Source organism: Ananas comosus, linkage group 17 (genome assembly GCF_001540865.1).
Source record: "Ananas comosus cultivar F153 linkage group 17, ASM154086v1, whole genome shotgun sequence".
Taxonomy (NCBI): Eukaryota; Viridiplantae; Streptophyta; class Magnoliopsida; order Poales; family Bromeliaceae; genus Ananas; species Ananas comosus.
The window spans coordinates 9,450,766-9,459,458 of record NC_033637.1 but is presented as its reverse complement, the minus strand read 5'-3'; the positions used below and the strand labels follow the sequence as shown (position 1 = coordinate 9,459,458).

The window sequence follows — 8,693 nt, the reverse complement described above, 5'->3', positions numbered from 1 at the left end:
CCAATCGAAACGTGGCCTAATAAGGGAATAAAAATTAATAATTAATAATAAATAAATAAACAATTCTCGTGAATAGGGGTTGCCTATTGATAGCGAGACAAAGCCCCATTCTCCCTCGGTGAGAACGCCAACGTTGAGGGGGATCCGAACCGGTCCGGTTCGAAGGTGTCGTCCGGTTCAACAAAGCCGGTTGGAATTAGCGGAAAGTATTATTGCCTTACTCGGTCCACCACGTAGACCGTCGAACGCTGCAGATTTACGGAAGCGATGCGGTGGACGGTGGATTGCTGGGTGGTCGACGGATGACGTGGTGAGCCTGGTGCAGGGAGCATGCTATTACGGAAATTTGACCGGGGTTAAGATGATTGCACGGGGATTTTGACCCCCCGGTTAAGTTAAAGCTCAACCCCTCTCTCTCGCTCTCTCTCTCTCTCTCTCTCTTACTTTCTTTTGTTTTTGGTCGACGACCGTCCCAAAGCTTCTGTGGCAACTGGGCGTCGTCTTCTTTCTCTGACTCTGCGCTCTTCCTCTGACGCCCTAAGAAAAATAGCTGGGGAGGAGAGAGAAGGAGAGGGAATTGGGGGGATAAATCGAGCGGAGGAGGGGTGGATTGGAGAGGAGATTAGGGTTTTTGTGTTGCGGGGAAGGAGAGTAGTTCCTTGTTGCTTTTTAGGGTTTTTGGATCTCCGGAATTAGGGTTTTAGTGGGGTGGGGGGTGGGTTTTAGCGAGGGAGGGTTTGGATTGGGAGTGTGGATGAGAGATCTGGAGCTTGGGAGGCGGGGGAGGAGGTGGGGTTCGTGATGGCGTCGTCGGAGGTGTCGGTGAAGGGGAGCAATGGACGCAGCGAGCCCAGCTTCTCCTCGTCCAGTTGCAGCGAGCCCGTCGATGGCCGCGGCGGCGGAGAGGCCGGCGGAGACGCTGGCCACGTCAGCGCGGGCGCTCCGGGGGGCGCGAACGGTAAGGCCCCGTTGATCGCCGGAGCTTCGCCGGAGTAGTTCCGGGGCTTTATCCAGGGTTACTGTTCTGGGCTGATTAGGGCTTTGTTTCTTCTTCTCCGTCGCAGTCTCGGAGGACGCGCTCTACAACGAGCTCTGGCACGCTTGCGCGGGGCCGCTGGTGACGGTGCCGCGAGTGCAGGACCTGGTGTTCTACTTCCCTCAGGGCCATATAGAGCAGGTTGAATCCCTTCTCCGTATCCGTGCTATGAGGAGCTCCCTCTTCTACGTGATCTCCTTCTCCTCCTACCTTTTTTCCGAAATCTATCTTTTCATGCGGTATCTTTTGTTCCCAATTGGGCGCTTTTAGCCTTAATTTTCTGGTGAATTATCAGGTGGAGGCTTCGACGAATCAGGTCGCGGATCAGCAGATGCCCGTCTACAATCTCCCCTGGAAGATCCTCTGTCGAGTGATGAACGTCGAATTGAAGGTATAATCGCGAGATCAAACCCTTTCCCCCGATTCCACTCTTTCCGATCTTGAGGCTCTTATGGGAGGTTATTGTTCTCTTTCCGTAGGCAGAGGTGGATACAGACGAGGTGTACGCCCAGGTGACTCTAATTCCCGAATCGAAGGTACTTTTTGCTGCGATCCCTTAATTCTCTTCGATGCGCACTTTATTTAATTCTTGTGCGGATTTGGGTAATTTTTGTTGAATTTGTGCTATAGCTTGCTAGAATTTATCCTGTCTAATTCTCGCACCCCATCTGTTTGTCGTTTTAGCTAGACGAGTTCTCCGCGGAGAAGGATGCGGTGCCGCCGCCGCCCCCGCCGCGGCCGCACGTGCACTCATTCTGCAAGACGCTGACCGCATCGGATACGAGCACGCACGGTGGGTTCTCCGTGCTGCGACGCCATGCTGACGAGTGCCTCCCCCCTCTGGTCAGTAGTCCACACGATGCCCCTCTTCTGTGCTTCAGGGATACGTTGGTTGTTGGTGTTGATATGTTGGTTTGGTTTTGGTTATCCATTTACTGTGTAAACGAGTTGCTTGTGTGTTATGCTTGGTTAGGATATGACTCGCCAGCCACCTTCCCAGGAGTTGGTGGCTAAGGATTTGCATAGCGTCGAATGGCGCTTCCGCCACATTTTTCGGGGTAATTCTTCGCTGATCTCATTAGCCTGTATTTCACTCTTAACGTTGTGCGCTTCCTCCCCTTCTGTGTATGCTGCTCTGTTATTTCCTAACATATATTTCTGTGGTAGTTGCACCCATATCTTACAGTGAAGTCTTTTGGTCTTCTTTTTCTTGATTTTATTGTCCTGGTATGGAGTTTTAGCAAATGTCTTTCGCTTTGCTAACAGAAGAGAGCAAGTGGAATGTGGTGGTGAAAATAAATGTTGGTTCTAGTAATACTTATTAGAGCCTGAAAGTAGAGAATATTGTGTCAAATTTCCTTCAGTCTTTAGTGATATTTCTTAGAAATTCTGTGTTTGCTGTTTGTTGGTTCACAAGTGAGAAGTGATCTTAAGTAGTAAATGTTGAGTTAAGGATATCATGTTTTCTACATGTTTTGTGTTTCCTCTTTTTTCGGATACAAAGTTGTGTTTCGTTCAATGTTTTGATGCTGCTGGCCTGTATAAGGTGATTATATGTTCGAGGAGGCATTTGTTATTCTGTCTTAAATATAATATATATATTTTGTTTCACAAAAATAATTCTACATTTGGAATGAAATGATTTTGTTCTTACAGAATATGTTTGTTTCCTCCTATGGTTTCAAAATTCTTAGGCCAACCGCGGAGGCACCTGCTTCAGAGTGGCTGGAGTGTTTTCGTTAGTTCCAAACGGCTCGTCGCTGGGGATGCTTTTATATTTCTGAGGTCAACTTCTCTTGTCACATGAAGTAAGCCATGCCGTTATCGTCCCAATGTACTTAACTTTTCATTTGTGTTCTTTGCAGAGGAGAGAATGGCGAACTAAGAGTTGGGGTCCGGCGCGCAATGAGACAACAGACAAATGTTCCTTCTTCAGTCATATCAAGCCACAGTATGCACCTTGGTGTTCTTGCGACAGCATGGCATGCTGTTAACACAGGGACCATGTTCACTGTCTACTATAAACCTAGGTTTCCTTCTGCTTCCTTGTGACTTTTTTAATTTTATATCTCCTATGGCACGTTAAGTTCACTGTTGGAGCTATTATTTGAAGGAGTGTAAAGGCTTTTTTTAGTGCTTGTTTGACCTTGCTGTAGGGTGCAGTGCGCCTTTGCTGAAGTGCTGTTTGAGTAGCTGCATTAGGAGAAGTACTGTATTGAAATATGCCCGATAGCTGTCGCAAGAAAAAATAAAAAAAGGCCCCAATTACTTTTCTCTCTTGATAGTAGAAGAGGCACCAAATTGGAGCTTCTTATCGGGCTGGATATGTCATTTCAAGTTCTTACGACAAAAGGAAGTTCTGGACTAGTTCTAGACTTCCTCCACTTGCCAAATGCTCTACTGGGGGATTTTAGCTGAAAACAGATGCATAAGCTAGGCCAACTAGCCACTTAAGGATTCTACAAACAACCACGTCTAATTCCAATTCAATCTGTTCTATTTGCCCTTTTCTTATTATGTTTTTTTGAATATTTTGTGATCTACTAGGACAAGTCCGTCTGAATTTATTGTCCCGTATCACCAATACATGGAGTCCCTCAAGAGCAACCATTCGATAGGGATGAGATTCAAGATGAGATTTGAGGGTGAAGAGGCTCCAGAGCAGAGGTATAAGCTGTTTCGGATTCCAATGTGACTCAATTGGAATTACATCGCAAAAATTTGAAGTCACGTGGAGCCAAAATTTGAAAATGTTGGTCTAAAATCTTTTAATTTTTACTCACAGGTTCACTGGGACGATTGTGGGGATAGGTGATGCCGATCCAAATAGGTGGCATGGATCAAAGTGGAGGAGTCTTAAGGTAATTCCTAACAACTTAGTCTATGTTGTAGTCAGATAGTTTGATGTATATTGTTGTTTAAATTTCAGGTGAGATGGGATGAAACTTCTTCTATTCCTCGTCCAGAGAGAGTTTCTCCATGGAAAATTGAACCTGCTGTTATCCCTCCTCCCATGAACCCTCTTCCACTCTCGAGACCTAAGAGGCTTCGGTCTAATGTTGTTCCATCCTCCCCCGATTCATCAGTTCTTACAAAAGAAGGTGCTTACTTTAATGTTGACTTAGAAAGATTAGAGTGATTTGGAGAGTTTTATTATCATATGCCTTATCTACCATTTTTTGCTTCCAGCTTCTTCAAAAGTCACTGCAGACCCTTCTCAACACCACGGCCTTCCAAGGGTCTTGCAAGATCAAGAAGTCACGGCCTTGAAAAACACGTTTCCTGATAGCAATGAGTCGAACACGGCTCTAAAGCCTGGTTTGTGGCCTCCAATGCGTGAAAAAGCTCGTTATGCAGCTCAGAAAGCACATTATCAAACTCCTAGTGGTTCACATGGTTTTTGTTCATTCTTCAACCCAACTTTGAGTGATGTAAATCTGTGGAGGACACATTATCAAGATCAGGAAGGCAAAAATACTATCTATCCTAGCTCGTGGCCTTTAATGCCTGTGAATTCTGCCTTCAGCATTAATGGGCAGTTGACTTCTCAAGCTGTCGAGCTACCTTATCAGAAAACCGGAAATAGTAGATATGGTGGCCAGGGAGCAGCTTATTCCGCATTGCAGAGCCCAGGGATTGATCAGAGTTCTTCAAACTGGTTTGGCCATTTTGTGCCTGGTCAAATGGAAAATTTATCTCAAAATAGGTCGACGAAACCTCAGCCTTCATCAGCTCAAGGTGATGTTGCGAAACCTAAAGCAGGTGCTAGCTGTAAGCTATTTGGGATTCAGATTAACAGCAGTCCTGCGACAACTGAACCAGCCTTTCCACCAACCAGTTTGCCTTATGAGCCACAGTTGAATGTTCTACAAAAAGCAACACGGCAGAAATCACAGCAGAGAGATACAGAAAAGTATTCTGAGCCACCCAAGGTTACAAAGTCAATTGATGCTGCTACAAATTGTAATATGGAGAAAAACACTCAGCCTTGTCAACCATCTTTTAAAGATGTTCAGAGCAAACTTCATGGTGGCTCAACAAGGAGCTGCACAAAGGTACTTTGTCGTACATAATTAATATTCTCTTTTTTCATGTATCATGATTGCATGCGGTTAGTTTTCTTAATACGATTTTTGGGTAGTAAACAAGCAAGGTGGCATGTTCTATTTAGGAGTCTGAGCTGAATCGTTGTAATTATAGGGTCATACATTACACTAGAAGAACAAGAATGTGGGCAAAATTATGAGGCTTTTTATCAATATGTTTTTTAATTCGGTTTTGTTTTCCCTATTTTTTTCGAATTGAAAGTAGAAAGGATCTCTCATTTCCTCACAAATTTGGAGTCTACTGAATCTTGCATTGCTATAAATGAATAGTTTAACACCTTTTAGGTGTCATCGACTGCTTTTAGTTCTTACAAATTTCGGAGAAAACATTTGCCCAGGACGAGCATCAGACTTTCATCATCATCTTATAAGCTGTTCTTATCATGATTCCCTATCTTCGGTGAAACATTTTTATATTGACAAAGGGATTTATCTGTTGAAAAATTTAATGTTTCAAAACTCCCATTATTGGTTTTATTCAGGCTATATGACCGAGTTTCTAAATCAGGAGTTGTGGAAGGATGGAACCAAATTCTTCTGTGTTGCTGTTGTCAATGTTGCTTATATTTATCAAGGAATGCAGTATACAATTATGAAGTATTTGTACAGTTTTCTCAAGATTAGTTAATGGGATCTAGTTTTTGGATTAGTGTTAGCGGAGACTTTTTTTTATTTTTCAGGTGCATAAGCAGGGAATTGCCCTTGGCAGGTCCGTGGACCTTATGAAGTTCAACAACTATGATGAGTTGATTGCTGAGTTGGATCGGATGTTTGAATTCGAAGGCGAGCTAAAGGCTCCCCTAAAAAATTGGCGGGTTGTATACACGGATGATGAGGGAGATATGATGCTGGTTGGAGATGATCCATGGCCGTAAGTGTTCAATATTTTATGCAGCTTTATACATGTTGTCTTGATGTGGAAATGCTAATCTTCAGAATGCATTTATATCAACTAAATTTCTCTCTTGAAACAGCGAATTTTGTAGAATGGTGCGTAAAATCTTCATATATACACGAGAGGAGGTCCAGAAGATGAATCCAGCCACACTAAACTCAGGGGTTGAAGAGAGTACTGCTGCTTCGGAAGAAAAAGTGGCAGCTGTTAGAGAATTGAAGGGCTGCTTGCTTACATCTTCAGTTGATTTAGAGTAACTGCTAGGGTTGCCTTTTGATATGGCACTGTAAGTGATGCTTTCAGAATACACTAGATGACACATGTTTGGAATACACGCTAAATTAAAGGCCTGTTTGGCCCAATTGAGGCTTCTGCGGAAGTTCTTTTCAAGTATAACTGTTTGAAGAAGTAATTATGGGCTTTCATGTTATATATTTATGTAGCTTGTAGCAGAAGTAGAAGCTTCGCATCTGAGCTTTTCTACTTTTTGAGACCAAAAGCTCATTTTATCTTTGTGCCACAGCAGGAGCTCCCGACTGTTTCTTGCCCCTTTATTATACCAGAGAAAGACTTAACTTTTGTCTGTCATCCATTATGCAGGTCCTTTCAAGTGGACAGAAAGTAATACTAATGAATGAATGGGCAAAAGCAACAGCCTTTTCGTTGTGGGGTTGTGCTGTTATGTAGTAAGCCTTACCTTATCTTCCTAGTGGATGATGCTTTCCTCCGGAGGTCTCCTTTACTACAGTTTTGGTTGTTTGCTCGATTTTTGCTTGTGAAATTTGTCTGCTGCTCTTTATTAAATATATAAATATATATAATATATGTTCTGAAGAAGATAGTAAGAGAGGGTTGCACTTTGTTGCACTTTTTCAACCTATCATGTAAATATATATCTTCTTAGTCTATATATTCTATGTTGCTGGTCTCAGTTGCCGCCCATAGCTGCCTTATATATGCAGCTCTTAGTGCTAATGACAGCCCGTATGCTTATTAAATTTAACTGATTTATAGAATGAATATGTAATTCTGTAAGATGTAATCATATATGGTCATGTACCTTCGCCCGTTCTCTCTTCATGTGTGTTTGTGAACTGTTTTTTATTATGATTTCGAGTTCGCTATTTCGGCAAAAGCTGTTGTCTTTGATATGGGCTTTGGTGGCTTGTGTTTGCAACATTCTAAAAAATATTGCAGTTAATACATGCTGTTTTATTTAAGTTTATTTGTAGCGGCTACTCCTATGTATTCTTGTACGGTGATAACACAGTGAGCTGGGGCTTATTTGCTGTGTATCTAACATAGTAAAGTGTTGGTATGTTATCTTAAGATTGAAGAAGTGGTTGTTTCATCACATAAAATATTTTGTTCTTCTTTATTTCCGACGGTATATTATTAGATACATGGTGGGAAATTATATTTGAGAATTGTGTATTTTTTAGTTCTTTTCACAGAGAGCTAAGTGTGGTGGAGGTTAGCGTTCTTGTTGTATATATATCTCTTCCATTTCCTATATTATGCTAGCCCTTTTTGCGTTCACTATATGTGAAGTATATTATGCTAGCCCTTTTTGCGTTCACTATATGTGAAGTTCGAATTTGAATTTTCTCGACGAAATTGACAAAAAATTGGTAGATGTCGCCAAAAATGTACATGATCATTTGAGTGTGTAAATGTTTCAGTGTATGTACTGTTGAGTAGTTTTTTGTTTTATTTTATTTTTGTGCAAATGAGAGTCCACTGATGCTTACTAAAGCACTGTGATGCTCCCCAAAGTGCACCGGTCATACGGTGTTTCTAATTTCTTAACTATTAGATCAATCTTTTGATCATTTTTAATTTTTAGATTAATATTATTTTCATAGAGTATACTATATTTTGGAGGAGATTATTATTATCTCAATTCTATAATTTTTTATCAAGAGTCAAACGGTCAAGCATCAATTCTTTTATGTTTTTGGAAGCATGAGAGCTCTACATTATATGCACATTTATGTATATTTTGGATTTAGAAGTTCTACAAGACTCGGTGCAAAATGTGTGTAACTATGAACTTCAATTGAAGAGAGATTTCTTGAGCTGTCTAATGATAAAGTCTATGGGGGTATAATTGTTTTTTTTTTTTCTTTTTTCGAGAGATAGGTAGTATGCTATCCGCTTCGTTTTATTTTATTTAGAAATAAATTTAGCTGGAAATGTGAATTTACTATTTGCCACTTGCTTTAGGAACGGTCGGTTATGGCGGTATAATTGTTAAAAATTAAAAATTCTGATGGTCGGTTACGGCGGTATAATTGTTAAAAATTAAAAATTCTGATGCTTCCTTACGAAGAGCTAAATTATATATATATATATATATATATATATAAAGAGAGAGAGAGAGAGAGAGAGAGAGAGGTTGGTATGCTTCTGGAAGTACGGAACTCTTCGTGCTTTCAAGTTGTTTTCGATGTTCGGGCTTTCGAATCGACGATCGGCTCCGTTAGACTTGACCTAGAGTATTTGAAGTATCTAGAAATAAGTTTTTGATTTTTCGATATCATGCCTAGTGATCGAAGGGGCCTCAAATTATAATTTTAATAGCCGTGGTGAGCCGTTTGCAAGTTTAACGGTGATATATATATATATATATTATAATATATATATATACTATAAT

The 8,693-nt window shown here is 41.3% G+C and overlaps 1 protein-coding gene across 2 annotated transcripts; it reads left to right on the top strand.

Annotated features, from left to right (window-relative positions):
- Nucleotides 740-7,257, top strand: LOC109722933 (auxin response factor 23-like). Of its 2 annotated transcripts, XM_020251110.1 has the most exons (15): nt 746-958; nt 1,065-1,177; nt 1,332-1,427; nt 1,516-1,572; nt 1,721-1,879; nt 2,010-2,094; nt 2,731-2,821; nt 2,902-3,066; nt 3,584-3,703; nt 3,822-3,897; nt 3,966-4,137; nt 4,226-5,091; nt 5,823-6,013; nt 6,117-6,323; nt 6,638-7,257. In XM_020251110.1, the coding sequence occupies exons 1-14, from the start codon at nt 802-804 to the stop codon at nt 6,292-6,294; spliced, it is 2,526 nt and encodes an 841-aa protein (XP_020106699.1). In that variant the 5' UTR covers nt 746-801; the 3' UTR covers nt 6,295-6,323; nt 6,638-7,257. The 2 variants fall into 2 exon arrangements, with proteins under 2 accessions (XP_020106700.1, XP_020106699.1); XM_020251111.1 differs by lacking the exons at nt 5,823-6,013; nt 6,117-6,323; nt 6,638-7,257 and adding an exon at nt 5,625-5,805 and having other exon boundaries at nt 740-958.